General features: G+C 39.5%; 1 protein-coding gene across 1 annotated transcript; it reads left to right on the plus strand.

The window, feature by feature from the left end:
* The first annotated feature begins 31 nt into the window (after positions 1-31).
* LOC141798952 (NUAK family SNF1-like kinase 1) lies at positions 32-16898 on the plus strand. Its single transcript, XM_074680926.1, has 7 exons — positions 32-560; positions 5364-5484; positions 6610-6761; positions 8170-8235; positions 13024-13143; positions 13538-13670; positions 14313-16898. Exons 1-7 carry the CDS (start codon positions 237-239, stop codon positions 15518-15520), a joined length of 2124 nt encoding a protein of 707 aa, XP_074537027.1. The 5' UTR covers positions 32-236; the 3' UTR covers positions 15521-16898.
* Positions 16899-20002: the final 3104 nt, after the last annotated feature.

Consider the following 20002-nt stretch of genomic DNA (forward strand, 5'->3'; position numbering starts at 1 on the left):
TGCTCCGGAGCGTGTGGTTCCCATCGCTCCTGTTGCTGTGTTAGAGGAGGACAGAAAGAAGACGGCGCCAGCGTTGCCCTAATGGGCCGACTGCTCATCTTCAAGCCATCAGACTAGTCTGTTGCTTTTACAGCAGTCTCTATGGACAACTTTTTAGTCACACTTTCACAGCTTTCTTGAAAGTCATTCGGAGACCAGTCCCGGTGACGTCTGCTCCTGACAGGTGCTCAGAGAGGATGGGCAGACGCGAAGCAGACAGCAGAGGCGCAATGAACACCAGCAACCACTCCGAGCTCGGCTGTCTGCAGGAGGCGGCATCCAGCGACCGTCAGGCCGGCGATGAATGCCCGATAATGGGCTGCCAGCGTGCGGCACACAGACAGAGTAAACCGGATATGGAGGTTGGGACCCGGGCACAGACTGCTACAGCAGAGCCGATGGAAGTGAAGAAGCATCAGCACAAGCACAACTTAAAGCACCGCTATGAGGTGATGGAGACTTTGGGGAAAGGCACATACGGCAAAGTGAAGAAGGCGGTGGAGAGGACCAGTCTTAGGACGGTGAGTGTTTGTGAACAAGACCCAAATTAATGAAGAAAGAGGCTCTTATTCTTCAGTAGGCTACTCTATTGCACTGGGGTGGGATACAGTTCTGGTGACAAATATTAATTTTCAGTTCAGAAATAGGGTGTCACAAACTGTTTCTTAAACTCTGACAATGGCAGTTTTTGACTCATCTCTAGGAATTTATTCAGCTAGTCTGATTTAGTGTTTATCGTTGGTATAATTATTGTAATTTATCATATATCTCTTTAGCAAATTGTTATTGTCAGCAACTTTACATGTATGTTATAAGTATAACTATTTAAGGTTGAAAAACAATTAGGAATGATTTATGGGCATTATGATAGGTCCGTTTTTTTCAACCATTGGACCTTTAACCTTTTCTGCTCACTCAAGAGCTTAATACAGATAATGTGACATGCTGCTCTCACTTGCGTCTTTTTTGTGCACACTGGTTATCAAATATTAATGTGTCGGTGGAGTCAGGCTTCTTGGTGCCTTGTTTCTGTGTTTAAGTGTGTGTTTGTGGGTGAGCTCATGGGGCTGATGCTGAGCACAGTTTTTGCTTCCTGTGCTGCCAGGCTGAGATTCCTTTGGTCTGACTCACTCAGCACTTGAACAAGGGGATGAAATTACAACAATAGGTCTCTTTCCAATAGGAGTCTGGCCTTCCCACGGACACACTTTCAAAAGCACACTTGCGCAGAATTGCAGATGCAATAGTCTATGTCTGTTCCCCTTGACATATTGTATCCTGGTCCTTAATCCCACATTCTGATGTGATTTGGGTGCAAAGAGTCAGTCTTGACCCAAAAATTACCTCCTGTTTTTATTTATTTGTTTTCATTCCTTTTTATATTTAATGTTATTTGCAATCAGACTGAAACTGTTGGATTTGCAGAGCTTCAACTGTGTGCATGCAGTGAAACTGGCACTATCTGTGAGCGAGGGAGCTAACAATAGACAGGTTAATAAAGAATTTACAGAGTGATGGGAAAAAAAGAGGAAATAGCTAGGTTATGTGAAGTGATGTGTGTGCGTGTGTGTGTGTGTGAGAGAGAGCGAGGGGAAGGGGTACGCAGGGTTAGTGGGCTTGATTGGACAAGGGGAAAGTGCTAAATTCTTTGAGCAAGTAGCCAGCACATACCAAAGATTCTTTGAAACAAAACAGACATTATTTTTGGAAACAAGAGCAGGGGACTGTTGTTTGAGTGCGGGAAGGAGACTGTTTTAGTGCACAGAGGAGGGAAGAGAGGAGGAAATGGAAGGAAAGGATGATGAATAGACGGTCTTTCATGTGCTCTGGAGGTTGCTTATGTTGGCTCAGGGGCTTCTTGAAGTTTAACCACGGTGGAAAAAATAACATTACAGTGTGTCTAGTTTTTACAGTGTATGCTCTAATGTTTTTTTTTTTAAATGACATAACTTTTCTTGAAACCTGATGTCTCAAACTTGTGAGCCTGTATATGAAAAGAAAAAGTCACCTCATTTGCTTTTGTGAGGCAAACCCCCACAACAGATACATTCTTGCTGTAATGGACTGCCCCAGAGACACTCTTTAACGTCTTCAAAATAATTGTCAATGTATTTTTCAGTTGTTGTTATAACAGAGAATTATAACAAAATTATTTTAACTTTATGAACAGGAAGAGTAGCTAATACATGATCAGCCAAGTTTAACATACAGATTAGACAGCTGTCTTCACACTGAACCTTTTCCTGCTGAAAAGATGTTGAAAAAATAACTATGGCCTCTGTTTTCAAAGAAGAAAAACAAAACTGTCAATCTTCTCTGATACATGTTACTGAGTACTTTATTCTTAACAGTATTTTACCATTATATCAAAAGGATCTTATTGTAAACTGCAAAAGTAAAGAAATGGCATTTCAAAATAACCTTTTTACAATGTAGCTTTGTTAGCTGGCCATGTAGTTCCAGTGTTTTCAGTTTCCTTAAAACCACTATTCAGCAAAAATGACACAAGCTTTTGGGGTACTGTCTGTCTACCCAGGTGGAGCTAATCTGCTCAAATGTCTGGATTTAAGCTCATTTCTCTTCTTTTGCATGTGTTTAAGACTTCCCACCCTACAATGTCTAAATGTTCCCATCAGAACAACCCTTTCAGTTCACATTATAAAACAAAACAATGTTTTTTCTGGTATGTTAATGTAAAAACTGTGTTTTGGCAAGCTAAAATGTAGCTGACATTAGATTTAAGATGCTTTTTTGAGTCAAATTTTATCACTAAAATCCTGGTCAGAGTTTACAGAATGGGCATTTTAATGGAGAAAAAAATCTGATGTTAAGCACCTCTTAATCTCTGATTGACTCTCGCATCTTTCTGTATTATATCCATCTGCATGACAGTTTTCTATTGCCAAACTATTGCTATATTTTGTCTGTTTTAGAGCAGTGTACACATGTATGTTTTGGAATGAGAACATTAGCATGTCGGTATTGATAAAATATCTCTGTGTGTCTGTATTTGGTCATTCACTATTTCACATCATTGACACGCAGGATGTAGCTAAGGTCTGTAGTTATGGTAGGGGACAGTGTGTGCGTGTGTAGCTGCATCTTGAGGTCAGGGGTCTATTTGGCAAGAAGCCTGTGTAATCCTGCTGTTAAATCGTTCACAGATGCTGCAAGGATCTTAAGTGATGCTCAGGCTCTTGGGATTTGTGTATCTGTGTGTGCTGGGGTTTGCACATGAGAATAATAGGACAGGAAGTAAGTGAGCAGCCACCCAGACCTCTATCATGACCCTTTTGAAATACAACCCATGCAGTTGATTTGTTAGTAACAGGTTTTAAAACTTCTGCAGAAAATTTAAAGGGGATAAAAGTCCACATGCATGCGCCGCCCAGTTTGACCCTGGCCCATATAAAATTGACTTTCTCGATAAGATGAGTCATGCATATTGTGTCTTCTGTTTCCTATAAACATTCACTCACAGCTTGCAGATTTTGGTCAGTATCACACAAGCAGTGCATTATTTGGATGAACAATGAACCAGTGTTAGTTGGGTATGATGCACATGCAGCGCATTTGTATTCAGAGATCTGCACATTCAAACCTACTCATCCCCTTGGGAATATATCTTTAAAAATAATTCCAGTACTCCAAAAGCTAAACAGTGACCAAAGTCTCTTTTCACTGTGCCCTGTTGAACAGACAATAATGCCAGATCCAGGGGTAAGTAAGAGTTTCTGTGCTTAGTGTCTCATCCATGTTTTTTTTCACTTGCCCCGTTAGCTGATCTTCCCTGCAGCTTACTTCATACTCTCCCCTTCTCTTCTTTCTTTTTCCCCAGCCAGCAGGTATTTGGGTCAGAAAACAGTCATGAGCATGCAAGCATTCACATGTTATTAGCTTCGAGCTTGGATATGTGCCAGTCATCAGACAGCCACTGAATATGTGTGGCTTAATCTCTGACCTAGCACCCAGCTCTCGTGCCGAATCAGTCTGGAGTCTCTGCTGATGTGAGAAAGGTTCTTGTATTCAGCACAAACCCCCGAAAACTTTCTGTTGCTCACAGCATCACACTGAGCAGAAAAGGTTACAGTCAACAGTGGGAGTTCCCTGGAGTATAGTTGAGTTATGTTGTGTAATCATTGTGGTTGATGGAGCGTGTGACCATGTCCTATAATGTCTCATAGACGTTTTCATTCCAGCAGCTGAGAATTCTGGTGTTGTGACCCAGCAGAGGACTTGTCTTCTTCACTGCACTGTAAAGGCTGACACAATAAAACTGATCTGTGGCCTTATTGACAAATTATACAACACCTCTCAGTCTTCTGATGTCCTATTTTGTGGTCTTTGTGTTTAAATAGGACACCATGTTGTTGGTTGTGTTCTCCTGTCTTGTCTTTTTCGTGCCACTTTAGTGGCATTAGCTCTCTCCAGTTAGATTTAAGGGCTCCTGTTGTGTTGTCTGCTTTGGTGTGTATGCATATGTTGGTTGTTTGGGGGTTACCTCAGGGTACAGCGAAGGCCTGGGATTAATGGAGCAGAGTGTGAACAGTGCAGCTGTCAACCTTCAGAGAGTGCTGTGTTCGTAGCAGACGTGCGCTCAACACCCTGCCCTTAAAACCTCCATAATCACCACTAATGCCCAGAGATTTTATGTGTGTATATAAATATGCCAGTGTGTGTGTGTGTGTGTGTGTGTGTGTGTGTGTGTGTGTGTGTGTGTGTGTGTGTGTGTGTGTGTGTGTGTGTGATTCTACCAACAGTTCTTTGTCTTCATATATGCACATGCAATACTGGTTTTATAACAGACTAAAAATAATATTTATGCCCCATTATAGGCTGATATCATGTAAAAGCTGACATTAGCCATGGAGTTATTTCTGATGCCTGAAACCCCTGCTAAGGAGTGTTAGGCAAAGTGAGTTAGAGAGTCTTTCATTGCAAATTTTCCACTTAATATTTGCAGAGTGATACACTGTGAAAGTAAATCTTGATGAGATCTGCTGTTATAAAGAAAAGAGAAATGTGCACAAGACAAGTTCAGCAGAGAGACAGGGTATGCAAAAAGCCCAAAGTTTCCTTGCTGTACCTTGAAGTTTTGAGTATGAGATGGGTAAACTTCCACAAAACTCGTACAAAACTTGTACAATCTGACATACATGGTTGTGTAAGGTTACAGATATCTCTTCATTTATGCTGATTTTTTTGTGTTTGTATCAGTATCTATTGAGCATTTTTTCCTCATTAGGTTGTTCAGCATCCACTTGTGTACACTATAGAAAAGATGAACAGCATATACTGACTCTATCATGTGTCCTCTCTCTCAGGTGGCAATAAAGTCGATCCGCAAGGAGCGCATCACAGACGAGCTGGACAGAATTCACATTCAGAGAGAGATTGAGATCACCTCTTCACTTAGACACCCCAACATCATACGCTTCCATGAGGGTAGGTCTGCAAGCATAACACTGAAGTGCACACATGAGTCAAAGGAAATATAGAAATTTATTTGAAGCAAAAGGAGGAAATTTTATCTCTGGTCAGGAAACCTGATTTAATAAGCAATATTAAATAAAAGTATTCATAAATGCAATTTTTCTTGTATCTGTGGACGATTCAAACACAAATCCATTATGGCATGTAGACTGAAAGTCCATTTAATGGCTCAATGCTAACCAGTTTAGCAGTGGGATGTGAGACCCTTTCCTGTGCTAAAAATGTATTTTGTTAAAACACAGTTTAAGCTGCTTGTGATAATGTCCATTCCAACCCACAGTCAGCAGTTATTCTGCAGTGGTCTGTTCAGACTTGAGTCTATCAATAAAATGAAGAGTGAGGTTGCTTTAGCTCTGCTTAGTGAGGTTGTAATTGTTAGATGAGTACTGCTAGGATGTTAATAAGTTGTCTTAAAAAAAGAAAAAGTACTGTTAAAAAAAAGGTGTGCTCTCAATTAATTTGCTTCCAAAACAAATTTACTTCTTGGCAAGAGTCACATCTTCACGACAGTAGATGATGGTGCCCATTGAAGACTGAGGCATTATCCCAGAAAAAACCCACTGGATAGTCCTTAAAGCACCTTTAAAGGAGAGATTTAAAAGAAAAAAGGCATAATTGTGAACTGATTTTAGATTTGGGGCATAATTGGTGTCATTCCTTGGGATTAATTGACAATAAGCAAGAAAATAAAGAATTATGTCAACTTTGAGGGGTAGGAATGGGACATTTCTAGGTCACATTTTGTATTTGGGCAGATATAAACATAGATAAGGGGTACACCTAGATCAAACAAGCCTGCTCATTTTAACTTTCCAGTTCTAAATCAGAGAATTTCAGGTGGTAAACTATGTGAGGATCTTGTGTGCATGGTTTGGGGGTATGTAGACAAGTGTGTTAGTTTTACTGTCCACTGTTCTTTTATCCACACGTATCAAACTTCCAGCTTCTTTTTCGCTTCACTTCTACTTCAGCATGACAGCATCTCTTGTTGTTTAGCAAAGATTTAAGACACTCTCTGACACTAAATCTGTTGTGCATTATTTTTTATTGTAAATGTGCACTCTGTGTTCCTTTCAGTGTTCGAGAGCCGGGATAAGATTGTGATTGTGATGGAGTACGCCAAAAGGGGAGAACTGTATGATTACATTCAGGAGAGAAGAAGACTTTCAGAAACAGAAGCTAGAAGCATCTTCAGACAGATCACATCTGCTGTCCACTACTGCCACAAGGTCCTCTAACACACACACATACGCACACACACACACACAAACTGTAAACACATACAGTCTCCGAGTACACCACTGGAATGCAGTATAAGTTTTGGAACAACATGCGGCACGTGCAAATCTACATGCAGCAGTATTTCACTGTGTGCCACCTAATCCACTAAATCTTAATCAGGAAATCCTTCAGGAAAACTTGACTTATGTTTCAGATCTCTCTGGGTTAAGAGCGCATTATCCCTTGAATGTTTTTCACAGTCACACACTGACACATTTAACAAACACGTTGCAAAATTAAGCTGCCTCCGATTTTCTGCAAAGCTGCAGGAATAAACCACTGTTTTTGTTTCCTGTTTACATTTAGTTAGCAGCGGTGCAGCAGGATTTATCACAGAAATGCATTAATCCTTAAAATGCCACCCAGTTAAAGAGATGATCTGTGCAAATGGAGATGTCTTTGTTGATACATCACTCATATTTTTGTAGTTGAATACCATGCATCACACTGTGAAGCTTTTATTCAGCTCCCACAGCTTTAAAGTAAGCAGGGACGTGCAATTCGTGCCCTCAGATATCGTCCCAAAATAGACATAGATGTTCCAGCATGAATGAATAATTGACTGTGCCTCTGAGGTATGCAGGGCACATGGATAGCTCGCTGAGGCTTTATAAGAAGAATGAAAATAATTCACTCATCTGCTGCTGCTTCTTCTTTTTTTAAACTTTTCCCTGATCTGGTCAATGTTATTCAAAAAAAGCCAGAATAATGACCCAGTTAATTACATTCTTGATATCGCTCTCTTTTCTTTGCATAACTCTGCCTTGGATACACACACACACACACACACACACACACACACACACACACACACACACAGACTCCACTTAAAGTCCTCTAATGATGGTCTAACTATCAAAAAAAGAGGCTCATTGAAGCAGCCTGGCTTCTTGGGTGGCCACAGATAACTACAGGAGTGTTGTCTGTTCTTACGACTGGCTTCAGTTTCTCATGTCACTGAAACAATCAAGAGTGAACTTCTTACTTTTACTTCTTCTAAAAACCAGCTTTCAACACTCTGTGGCCTCTCATTGGTCTCCAGGTGCTTAACACCATTAAGAGATCAAATCGCATCTCATCAGATGAATTAACCCAAACAAAGCACTTCCTCATGCCTGTAGATGATTAAACAAACTGAGAGCCTTTCTCAAGGCTCTGCGGCACACTGACCACGTTGTCCTGCGACATGAGACCCAAGTGGAATGTTAATGGTTTTAAATATATAAACAAAAGAAAAAAAAGGTTTGTAGTTTGTTGTAAACTTTTGATGTCTTTTTCATGCTGAGAGAAAGTATTAGACTGTGCAGATGGAGGGAATCAGTGCAGGATCTAATGTGCCTTTTTTTTATCCTGCAGAGTGGTGTTGTGCATCGTGACCTCAAGCTGGAGAACATCCTGTTAGGTGAAGACTTGAATGTAAAGGTAAGAGTAACACACAAACTGAGCCTGTACACCCAGCTAGTGCAATCTCCATGTTTTAGAAAAGAGAAAAAAGGCACCTCAGGCAAAAACACAAGATTTGTTGAGGGAAAAAAAAGCTAGGACCTCATGTCGACATGTTTAGGCCCTCATGTTATATAAACTGTAATAATACAAAATGTGTTTTATAGTGAACCACCCAAAGATCCCTTGTTTTGTAGCCAAAAGCAGACACAGTACAATGAAAAACTGACAGATATGGTTAAAGTTAAGCCATTTTTTATTGCATATTTAGCTAGTAATGAATGAAGGTTCACAAAGTACAGGAAATACATCATCCAACTGTCTCCTAAATATAGCACATTCAGAACATACATTGTACAAAACATACTCTGTCTAACCACAGTCATTTTTATGTGTTGTTAAGCTATGCACACTGAACCAGCACAAACACTCTGCCAAGCCATAAAAATATCCAGGGGTCTTTTATTTCACCTTATTTGGGTATTCCTCTCCTTATATGGGAGCTGTGCACAGCCAAAGGAAGAATTCAGGGAATCCAGTGGCAATCGTGCCAATCACAGGGTTTTAATTTAAATCAGCTCTGTCTGCCCATCAAAAGACAACGCCATGTGCAAACCTCTCAGCAGCTCCTAATTCACTGTTAACCTCAGGCCCACCACAGCAGCCTCTCCAAAGACCTGCAGCAGGAAGTGACAGAGCTCCTATGAAATCCATGTGGCTGTTCTGTCTACACAAGAGCAGTCTTTTGGCATGTAGAGGAGGAAGGGTCAAACAGTGGAAAGATGTTTGGAGGTGTGGATTAAAATTAACACAATTTAAAAACTGTATGATCTTAACATTAAGGTTTGTTTTTAGAACAAAGGACTGAAGTGTGCTTGAGTGTCTTATTTTTGTTTACAAGATTGATTAAGTAATAGTTGTTTAGCAAGCACCAAATACACAATATCAACATATTTTTAATTATGGTGTATTCTAACAAGATTTTGCCCTCACAGTTCCGCTTTGTAAAAATGACTTTTTAAAAGGTACTCATTGAATAGCACTAGTATACTTTAACTTCGACCGTACCTGTGTGGTCTATGGTTAATGTCTTATCCACAAAGCCACTGGGACAAAGACCTATTAAAGTTTTGCTTAGCCAGCAACCAGGAACTTTTTCTTGTGTCATAGTTTGAATTTTCTAAACAGAAATAAACAACACATACCATGGATTTAGGCTGCACAACCCTGGCCAAAATGTGAATCACAACTTTTTTGTTTTGAAGTGATGTCACAATTCCTTAGCCTAATTCTAAGTGCAAAAATGGTGCAACAGATGCACATTTTGTTGAAAAACAGTCAGCAGATTTTGCAGATTGAGCAACACAAATGAAATCATGGAGGTGATTCAGTCAAGAACATTTGTTACCAGCTAAACATCAAGCTTGAGGTTTAAAGTGCCCTGTTAATTGGCAGAAAGTCAACCAAAAGTCTTAAGATTCACTAATATATCAAGTAATGTGGACACAAAAAGTGACTCCTGCGATAAAACTGGATCAGATGATTTATTTATTAAACACACAGGCAATTTAAATGTCAACTCCAAAGAGCCAAACACCATACTCCAGACTCCAAACTCTTTTGTGGTTGCACCAAGTTTTACTTTCCACTCACATGACTTATCACAAGAATCTCAACAGGTAGTCCAGAAACTCAGAAAACAGTCCATTTCTGTCCAAGAGACCTGGCTTCTCACAGCAGTCCATGTAATCCCCAGGCACGTGTACACGACTCGTTTGTATGTTAGAACGAAAGAGCGTGTCTAATATGAGCATCCAGCTCTGAGGAATGTCTGAAATGTGAGCAGAACAAGGAAGCAGAATTTACACAGCAGGATGTATGCATACAAACACAGAAACTTGTTGAATTTAAAGCTGCATAAACAACTCTTATGTTGAGCCTGCAGAGTGTTATTTCTGCTTTGCAGACAATGTCACCCTGTGTCTTAGTCAATGTGTGGGGTCAATGTTGAACTTCATTTCCACGGAAATAAAGGCGTCACTTTAAGTATTTTTAACACTGGGGGAGCTGATAGTGGGCTGCTGCTGGTGTTAATAATCTCTCCAGATAGAGAGGAGCCTCAGTATGTCTGCGTATGGCTCTCATAGCCCTTGAGTGAGTGATTGTTCCATTACGTGTGTAAGCAGCCTGATGTTTTTGGCCCTCTTGACTAACCTCACTCACACTTACATTGGCAAAAGCTCAGTATGCCCACTTTTTTCACTTCCTTTAAAGGGAGTTGCTTCAAGTTTTATTGCTGCATGGGTGAGAGTTTGCAATACAAACACACAGAAAAGGAATCTGGATGGGGGTGTAGTTTACTCATTAGTATAATGTCTCATGAGGTTGTGGGCTTTAGCTGTACACCATAATAGTAGAGTGAACAATGGTGTGATACTAGATGGTAGAAAAACTGGGGAACTCATGAGCTTTTTTTATTTATTACCAACCCCTTATGAAAAAAACATAATATGTCCTTCACATGTTACATAATGATACTTTAGTGATATGTGATTTGCAGAATCACAGATCAAAAGTATGTTAAAGGCCTTTAAATAAGCTGTCTGGTAGGGATGGGTATAGAATTAGGTACTATTAAAGGTACAGATCGAATTCTGTCAAAAGTACCAGGTACCGATTCACAAAAAATCAAAAGGTACCATATTTAGGTACCTAAATATATCCTTTTGACTGTGAGAGAGTGGAAGAGTAGGTAATTTTCTGTGCTGGACATGAACACAGCATAATAAGGTTATACACTGAGGAACAAATATGTTAAATAAAAAAAAAACATTTTATTTTTAGACAAATTAAATTTTTTACCACATAAACACAAAAAAGTACCAAAAATTGGTACCATTGAGTACTAGTACCAATTGCCAGGTACCAGCATCAGTACCGTATTGTTTCAAGTGTGAAAAGGTACCCATCCCTAAAGTCTGGTGTTTGAAATGTTGTTTTTAATGTGTGTATCTTCCATATCGTATACTTTGTGCTTAGATATAAATGTTTCAGTTTTGAGGGCTTTATGACCTTAATGCAAAGCAGATTCCTCAATGAGCAAAAAGACTTAATTTGTTCATTATCTTCGTAAAAGTAGAAAGGTGTAATCATAGGGTGCAATCAGAGGATGTTACTTTTACAATAACTGTTACTGTTGTCTTATATGAGGACTGCTGTCAAATAGTTTTGTGTCTTGTATGAAAATTAAATAATACAGTCTTGTTCTCTTTTTTGTTTATCTCTGTTCCACTTTTATGGCCCAACTGATCCCCCAGTGGTTTTGCTTGAGAGTTTTGTCATAATCCATGATTTAAAATGAGATTGTCAGCATCAAAACAAGTGATTTTGTAAATGCTAATTCTCTGTATCTGTGGTCAATGTGAAGAGACTGCTCACTTGCCAATGTTAATTATTCCATGAATATTATTAATGATTTACACAACAATGATGGCTGGAAACATTTCTAAAAGCAGCTCTTTTGTGACCAGTGCTTTGACCAGGCATCCTGTTGGTGACCTCTGATTTACAGCATGTAGAAATCCCCATGACAACACCAAACCAGCCAACAAAGTTTAGCAGTGTTTTTCTCTGCTGAAAAAAATTGATTATTTTTTGTTGTAATGGTTGACACTGAAGCGAGACTAGCATAAAGAAAAAGAACAGGAGAGCAGATAAAAGCTGAACAGAGTGATGGAGCACAGGCTAAAATACGGGCTTAGTTTGTGATAATGTTTATTCCAACCCAAATGCAGTGGTTATTCTGCAGTGGTCTGTTAAAACTTTAGAGCTTTTAAAATGAAGAGCAAGGTTATGTTTGCTCTGCTCAGTGAGATTGGAGTTCGTAGATGGGCGCTGGAAGGACATAACCAGAATTAGTACAGCCGTCTAATAAACTACTGCACATATTCAGTTTACGTTTGCTTGTTGTCACGTTTTGAACAATATATTAACGTAACTGTTATACATAACCTTGTAGCTTTGTGTCTGGGAAAAATTTGTCTTGAACAAAGAAAAGTAGTGTTAAAAAGAATATATGTTCTCCATTTATTTGCTTCAAAACAAATGCACTTTAATAAGGGCGTGCTCACACTGGCTATCTGAACTGTGCTGTATTTAAGCGATTGAGCCGTCTACATCATCATGAAGCTAGTGTTTACAAGTAGTGCAGTCTCATTAGAGTGATGAACACAGAGAAAACTAGTACAACTTTAGTGACTTTTTGGCTTATCTTGTGGTCCGACACAGCCCTCTAATACCCCCATTTTTGATTTAAACAACTGTCATGAGAAGTGGTTGCAGCAATAGTCTGTCATGGATTATACGCAGTGCCCTCGTTGCATGCGCATGCTTGTGCTCGTGCACAAAGTTTACCGCGCCAAAGCATACCTCTCCGAAGCGTGCCAAAGCAGAGAAGTGAATCGTGCCTGAGTACGGCACACTTGTGGTCACACTGGCCAAAGAGTCACGTCCTCATAACAGTAGGTGCACGTGTTCATAGGAAGCAGAGTCATTATCCCAGAAAATGCTACCTTTACAGGGTAGTCCATACGGCCCCTTTAATGTTGATTATCTGTAAATAAGAAAACAAAGAGCTTGTGATCATGTGATAGCTTTGTACAAATAAAAAAAAAATGTAAAAACTAATTGTTTGATTCAGGCTCTGAAGCAGTAACGTGAAAGGGCCCAGAATACTTTATTGAAATGTCTCTTTTTATGCTTTTTCAGCTGGCAGACTTCGGCCTCTCCAATCATTTCCAGAAGGGCAATCTTCTGCAGACGTACTGTGGTAGCCCACTCTATGCTGCCCCAGAGATAGTGAAAGGACTGCCGTATCAGGGGCCAGAGGTGGGTCAACACACTCAGCTATAATCAGCTTCCACATGAGCATGCTTTATAAAGTTACATAAGTGCATTGTTCATATTAAGAAATTCTTGATTTGATGCACTTTTATATAACATGCAATGCAATGTACAGTGCACCTTAAGCAATGACAAGTTTGATGAAAGATCATCAGAGCTGTTTTAAATGAAGTTGACCTCATTTTTGGACCACTGCATATGGGACTACCTTGTAAATATCTGTCCTCTAAAGTTAATCAAATATGAGACACAATCCCAGAGACTCTGATTGTAATTTAATTCAAATAAAGTTTTAAATTTATCAGTATGCTATGCCATCTTTTGCATTGAAGCAGGGGTTTTCTCACTTGTGTTACTTGACAATGTGTTTTTCTGTTAGGTGGACTGCTGGGCGCTTGGTGTGTTACTGTATGCCCTGGTGTACAGCAGCATGCCGTTTGATGGAGCTAGCCACAACACACTCACAGAGCAGATCAGCCAAGGACGTTACCGCCGACCTAATCCCCCCTCTGGTACACTTGAAAAAAAAGATATATAAGTATTACAATACCCTTGTTCCAAAATGCTGGGATGCTGTGTCAAATGTTGATAAACACTGATCCATGGTTTTCAAATAAATGTTTAATGAAAATTATACGCTCATCATAATCTTGATGCCAGCCAAAGATGCTAAAGAAAGAAGAAAGGGACCAAAAAAGATTCAAAAGTATTTGTTAAGCTAAAATAAAACACCTGGAGGAACATTTCCCCCCTAATGACATTAATCTGTAGCAGTTTGATAACATGAATTTGTATTGAAAGGACATTTTAAGGAGGTTGAGTCTCCTAGAATGGACTGTACTTTATTTATCCCTGAAAGAAAATTCAGGATCTTCTATCTTTCCTGGATCAGTAAGAGACATGACTCTTCAGTGGAAATCACTTAAAAACTGCACCATGCTGAGAAGAAACCATATGAAATACGAAAAGTGCTGTAAACTTCTCTGGGCCAGAAATTCTGTTTTGTCAACCTATCACAGCATCCTAACTTATTTGGAATTAGGGTTTCTATTATTTGGCAAGCAGCATGTCTAGACTTTCCATATTTTTATATCTATGGTTATGTCGTAGTAAGTAATGGTGCAATGAAAATCTGTCGCCTCTCCTCCCTCCAGATGCCTGTGCTCTCATTGACTGGTTGCTGACAGTCCGTGTGGATGAGAGGGCCACAATAGAGGACGTGGCCAACCACTGGTGGGTAAACTGGGGTTTTGAAGAGAGTGTGTGTGACTGCGCCTCATCATCACAACAAGAGTGCCCCTCCCCCCTGCTGGCTCGCTACATTGACTGGCAGAATCGAGTAACAGCTGCCAACAACATGACTGTTGACCCAGGATCCCTCTCCTCAGACTCCTCCTATCCACCGCAGCCCACGGCTCACCCCTTTTATTTTAGCTTACCTCTGAAGAGCAGCCATGGAGGGGGAGGAGGAAGAGGACGTGGAGGCATGTCCAATGTGAGGAAGTCAAGAAAGGAGAATGCCATTCCCCACACTGCACTTGGTGCTTGTGGAGATGCTTGTACAACATCTGCCTCCTGTGTTATGATCGCCTCCACCTCCAGTGTTGAAAGAAAGAAACCTAAAGGTATCCTAAAACCCCAGAGGAGTTTTGATTCAGTCTTCCATAGTCCCCCAAACGAGAACTCTTCCTCTCAACCTTGCAATGCTCCTCCCCAGCCTTATCGAACACACACACTTCCCCACATAGATGCTGAAGTCCTTTCCTCTAGTCTTCCACCTGCCTCATCATTCAGTCAGCCTTCTTCAAAAATGCCAAAGAAGGGGATACTAAAGAACTTATGTGGTGGGGGGTCAATGTACATCTCCTCTTCGGAAAGAAGCATAACTGGACCTAGAAATAAAGAAACTGATGTAGGTGATTACTCAGACACTCAGCACAATCTCTCACATCTCCCAGCAGCAGGGGACAGCCCCACCATGCGTACAGAAGCAGTAAGAAGAAGGAAGGGTATCCTAAAACGAAACGGCAAATTCTCTCGCAGTCTTGATCTCCCTGATGGCCACAATTCATCTCCCTCTCCAGTCAGGGCAATATTCCCCGAGGCCCTGCAGGAACTCCTCCAGGCCACAGGGGGCTCCGATGGCCGTCGCAGCCGCCCCTCCAGTGTGGTGAGCGAGGATAGTCTGTTTTCCTCAGACTCCTTTGACTTACTAGACCTCAGCACCCAATCACGTCGCAGGATTTTCTCACGGGGTATGCAGCACAGCGCCTGCAGCTCTGAGGAGGACCTGGGGCAGCTGAGGGTGGCTGCAGATGGCATAAATGGAACCACAGAGGGACAGAGGAAAATGCTAACATGAGGAAACACAGACACATCAGAGCAGGAAAAAAAGGTGTTAAAAGCTGTTTGAGCACAGACATTACAAACAGACTAGAGGGACACTGGAGTGGATGATTTCGTCATGAGTGGACGCATCATTCATTGTGTATCTATGTTCATACAACTGTTGTACATTAAAATCACTAAAAATTATTAATGAGCTGTGGTATGATCAAGCGGCAACCTCAGGTCTAAAAATAGGAGACAATACGGAAGTACTAAAATCTGCTGTTTCTCGAGTGACAGCTCAAGGCTGGCTCCAGGAGTACTGGAAGTTGCATACACACCAAGCAAAAAAAGCCATTTTCACAGCAGAAAAAAACCCATTTTCAGCCTGGTTCAAAAATGTCTCCTGTCTGAATCGCTAATCTTACTATCGGCACACACTGTATGGGGGGGGATTTTTTTATAACTCTGACTCTGAAGGGCGCCCAATAGCTATACTCGAAGCCCCTGTTACTTCCAATATGGCCGCAATAGCGATTTGCTTCAAAAATCTGTTTTACAAACAGAGGGGTGATAATGGGGAGACTACGTCCATTAATCATACAGTCTATGGGTATGATACATAAAAAAAAACGCATAATTGTGTTTTACCCACTTCTTTATTCAGGGTTTGATATAAGCCAGAGTAGATGAAAAAAATATCTGATCTGAAATGCTAGTATCAGACTGACCAAGAAGGAATAACAAATACGTACAAGCACATTTCTACCTTTTTTAACAAATTTCCTTTGAATTTTTCAAAAGATTCAAATAGAAACCTGACTGCTCCAACCACTCTGTTGTGACACTTCTCAGAAGCATGTATCTTTTAACATTTAGAAGATGACTTTTTACATTTCTAAAATTGAGTTTTAAGGCGTTGTTTGGATGTTTTGTTTGTTTCATGCACAGTATATATGAACAACAATAGCCACAGAAGCATAAAAACTCCCACCATCATGTTTTATCACACTGAATTTCATCAAATTTTAAACTTGAAGTTGTCCTCTCAACTATTTACTAAAGACAGTAATGCCAACTACAATTACTACAATCATATTGTGCTTTAAATCATTCCCTAAATGTGTATATACTTTCTTCACTTGCTGTATAAGATGTTAAAGTAAAGCACAACATTTGACGCCCTTTATTCAGTGCTTTTGTATTACACAGTAATTCATTGTACATTCTCTTCATCATCAGTCACCATGTGTGAGGCAAATCTATTACTTTGCTTGATATGTTAACACCAGTGCTATAGTTCGTGTTTGTTTTTTTGCACGAGGTGTATGCAATTTCAAATCTTGACAACTGTTGATTCTTGTTGATGTTGTTAATGGATTTTTTAGGGGTGGGGGGTAATAAATTATACAAAGCAGAAGGCTTTTTTTCTTTTTCTTTTGGAAATACAAGGTTAGCAACAACAATAAGTATTGAAGCACAAAAGTTATATAATGAAAGCTTGACAACTTTCCGCTTTAATTCCAATTGGTATCATGACAGTGAAGGCCCCATTTCTCTAATAAAATCAAGAATAACAGAACCCAAAGGTCTTCAGGTTTTATGAAAGACCAAATCCTGATTTTATTGACGCCTGCTGTCCATGAACATATAGCCAACTTGACAGACATTGCTGTTTCAGTTTTAGTTCATTAGCAGATTAGGCTTTAGTGGAAACAGTTAATGCTATTTAAGAGCAACTTTAGGATTTAGGGAAGTTCAAACATCTGCAGTTCAGTGACAATTGAACTACAATGATCTTTTTGGGACAATTATGTTGAATAATTCAATGAGAAACCCAAAAACTTCTTCTCAGTAAAATTTGTGAAGACAAACAAAAAGTTCATCCATAGACATGCATTTATTTTTTTCAATTAATGTTACTATTGCTTTATCTGAAATGAAAGAATTTAAAGCAGATCATTTAGGATAGTGATATTCTCAGCATGTCACTTTCTCTTATCATGAAAATGTATGTGCTTGTAAAATGCTCTTGGCTTCCCTGTGTGACTGTGTTTCTATTATTTTGGTTGAATAAGTATGAACAGATAATCAGGGCTAAATTATAGCTTTACAGTTAAATAGCTGGAAATTTGGTTATTCCTATTTCTAATTGGGAAAAATATACATATTTTAAGAAATTTGTGGTTTTGTGCGCCATTTTCAGTTTTCCCATGTTTATAAAAGATGACCAGGGTTTGACCAAATGCCCAACCAGTTTGACTCCCTAAGTACTTAAATTCATTCTTCTTTCTTTTAAATTCTTCACAGAAAAAAAATGACCTGAGCACCCAAAGTAGCATGCTTGATTTTCATTTTAAGAATGTATATATATATATATATATATATATATATATATATATATATATATATATATATATATATATATATATATATATATATATGCTATGATTATAACTTTTTTCCCAAGATTAGAAGACAAGATGTGTTCCTGAAAACAGTGCATTGTTACAGAAAAAATATTTTAGCTTGTTGTGACCAGCACTGACGGAAAGAAAACGAGGACAAAAGGTTTCATGAACTGTTTCTGTGCCTTGTCATGTCATATTAGGAGTCAATGGTTCATTCTTTGAAAGTTGAGTCCTGAGCAGTAATCTGTATGGCTCCTGATAGTAATGGTCTCCTTTACCAAGAGGCTCAAGACGCAGAAGCAAAGATTTGACTGTAACAGTCAGAGGAGGATCACAGCAGCTTGAAGCATTAAAAGCCATGAGTGGGCCTCTTGTCAATCACACCAACAAAGGTGCTAAAGTATTTCAAATATCTGCAGTTACTAATGCAAGCCAGAGGAAGGGGTTTACCGTTAAATCCTACAGGCCAAGAGGCTTTTCTCTCTGGCTCCTCACGTGTGGAAAAAAGAACTGTTGATTGAACAAAGCAGCAAAACTCTACTTTGTTTCTTGGGTGATTACTGGAGCTCAGGCAGGTGGGAAACAAAGGCACTATAATGAAGAAACTTTCATACTCATGTTCCATGGGTCCTTTATGTTTCTATTTGCTTCTACTTCTAATGTCAATACCCCTCCCTAAACCATTACAAACCATCACATCAAAGTCTGTGTCTCCATTAAACCATATATGCGCATTTGTGAAAATCAAAGGCGTAGACTTGCGTAGAGACCATATGGACATATCCACACCAGTCGCAAACAATGTTTGAAGTGTCCCCACCAATATTAAGGTTGAAGAGGAAAAAAATGTGCCCCACGCAGCACACAAAAGGTGAAATCCTTTCCCACTTTGTCACCACTTCCCAAATACATCTTTGAGGCCAGTCCAGAAGTCGGACAAGACAAGGTGGAAGGCTTTTATATCAAATTATGAGGCAACCAATAGTAAATGCAAAACACAGTTTCCAAATGTTATCTCACTCTTAATGAAAATCGATTTGTTACTTTCACTTTTCTCATGTGACAGAAGAAGCAACAAAACTGTCCTGTTTGTCGGAAAGAAGTGGCAGGGTTACAGCAACAGGTGATCTTGAATTAGGACATGGTGGTTCATTTAAAAATGGTAAAAGACAACAACTAAGGCACTCTGTGGTAGAGCTGTGAATTTTTACATGAATATGAGAAGCAGGCAGACAACATGTTGAAATGAAAATTAAAGTCCTCTCTCACCTTTGTTAGTAGGAGAACTTGAAAAATCAGTGACTGACCAAAAACTTTTTTTTTTGCCCCACTGTACATATAGTTCATCATTGACTACACTAAAATAATAACAATAAAACTTACATAAGATGACATTTATACTGAAAATTAAGTCCTTGTTTTAACACAGTATGATTACTTTTCTGCTGTGAAATTTATAAATTTTTGATTTGTAATTTACAAATTATTAGCTATGCTATGGATGAAAGTTATCAATAAAGATGTGGTGAAACCCTTTAAAGTTTCTCTAAAAAAGAGTAAAAGTACAAAATAAACGATTTTCATGATGCTAAGAACAACAGAAAATCAACAAGTGGTACAAAGGGATATTCTCAAAAAGCATCTTTAAACAAATAAACGAAGTCCCCAAATTGATACACATAAAAAGTTTACTTTTTTCTTTGTTTTGTTTTCTGATCAGAACATAGATCTCACTGGTTTCACTGCTCATTCAAACTCAATGAATTGCACAACACTGACATCTTGTGGCTACTCTATGATTTATAGTGTTCATAATTAGAGTGAAGCTACAAATGTATTACATTCGACGGGTCAAAATTTGGCTCCAAATTTCAGGTCCGAACCTTACGTTCTGAGCTCAGTTTAGCAAAACCCAAAACAGAGGTTTTAGCCCTCAGACTTGATTCAGGATGCATTTTCGTCACCTGGGATGGCATGGGCTTCCACGGGGGACATGGGGCTAGCCGGCAAGCTAGTTCAGGCAGTCAACTCGAGCTTCACTGCTACGCACATACCACGTGTCTCACACGTCATAACCATCTTGCAATCACACTCTCTCAATTGGG

This window comes from Halichoeres trimaculatus, unplaced genomic scaffold, assembly GCF_033239565.1.
Source record: "Halichoeres trimaculatus isolate MK-OKI-2021-1 unplaced genomic scaffold, fHalTri1.1 fHalTri1_scaffold_11, whole genome shotgun sequence".
In the NCBI taxonomy this organism is placed as follows: domain Eukaryota; kingdom Metazoa; phylum Chordata; class Actinopteri; order Labriformes; family Labridae; genus Halichoeres; species Halichoeres trimaculatus.

What these genes read in the sequence shown, in the direction of transcription:
- LOC141798952 (XM_074680926.1), top strand. Translation starts at nt 237, where the DNA reads ATGGGCAGACGCGAAGCAGACAGCAGAGGCGCAATGAACACCAGCAAC. An exon ending in CATCATACGCTTCCATGAGG is followed by an intron (nt 5,485 to 6,609) that starts GTAGGTCTGCAA and finishes TGTTCCTTTCAG; the next exon opens with TGTTCGAGAGCCGGGATAAG. An exon ending in CTGTCCACTACTGCCACAAG is followed by an intron (nt 6,762 to 8,169) that starts GTCCTCTAACAC and finishes TTTATCCTGCAG; the next exon opens with AGTGGTGTTGTGCATCGTGA.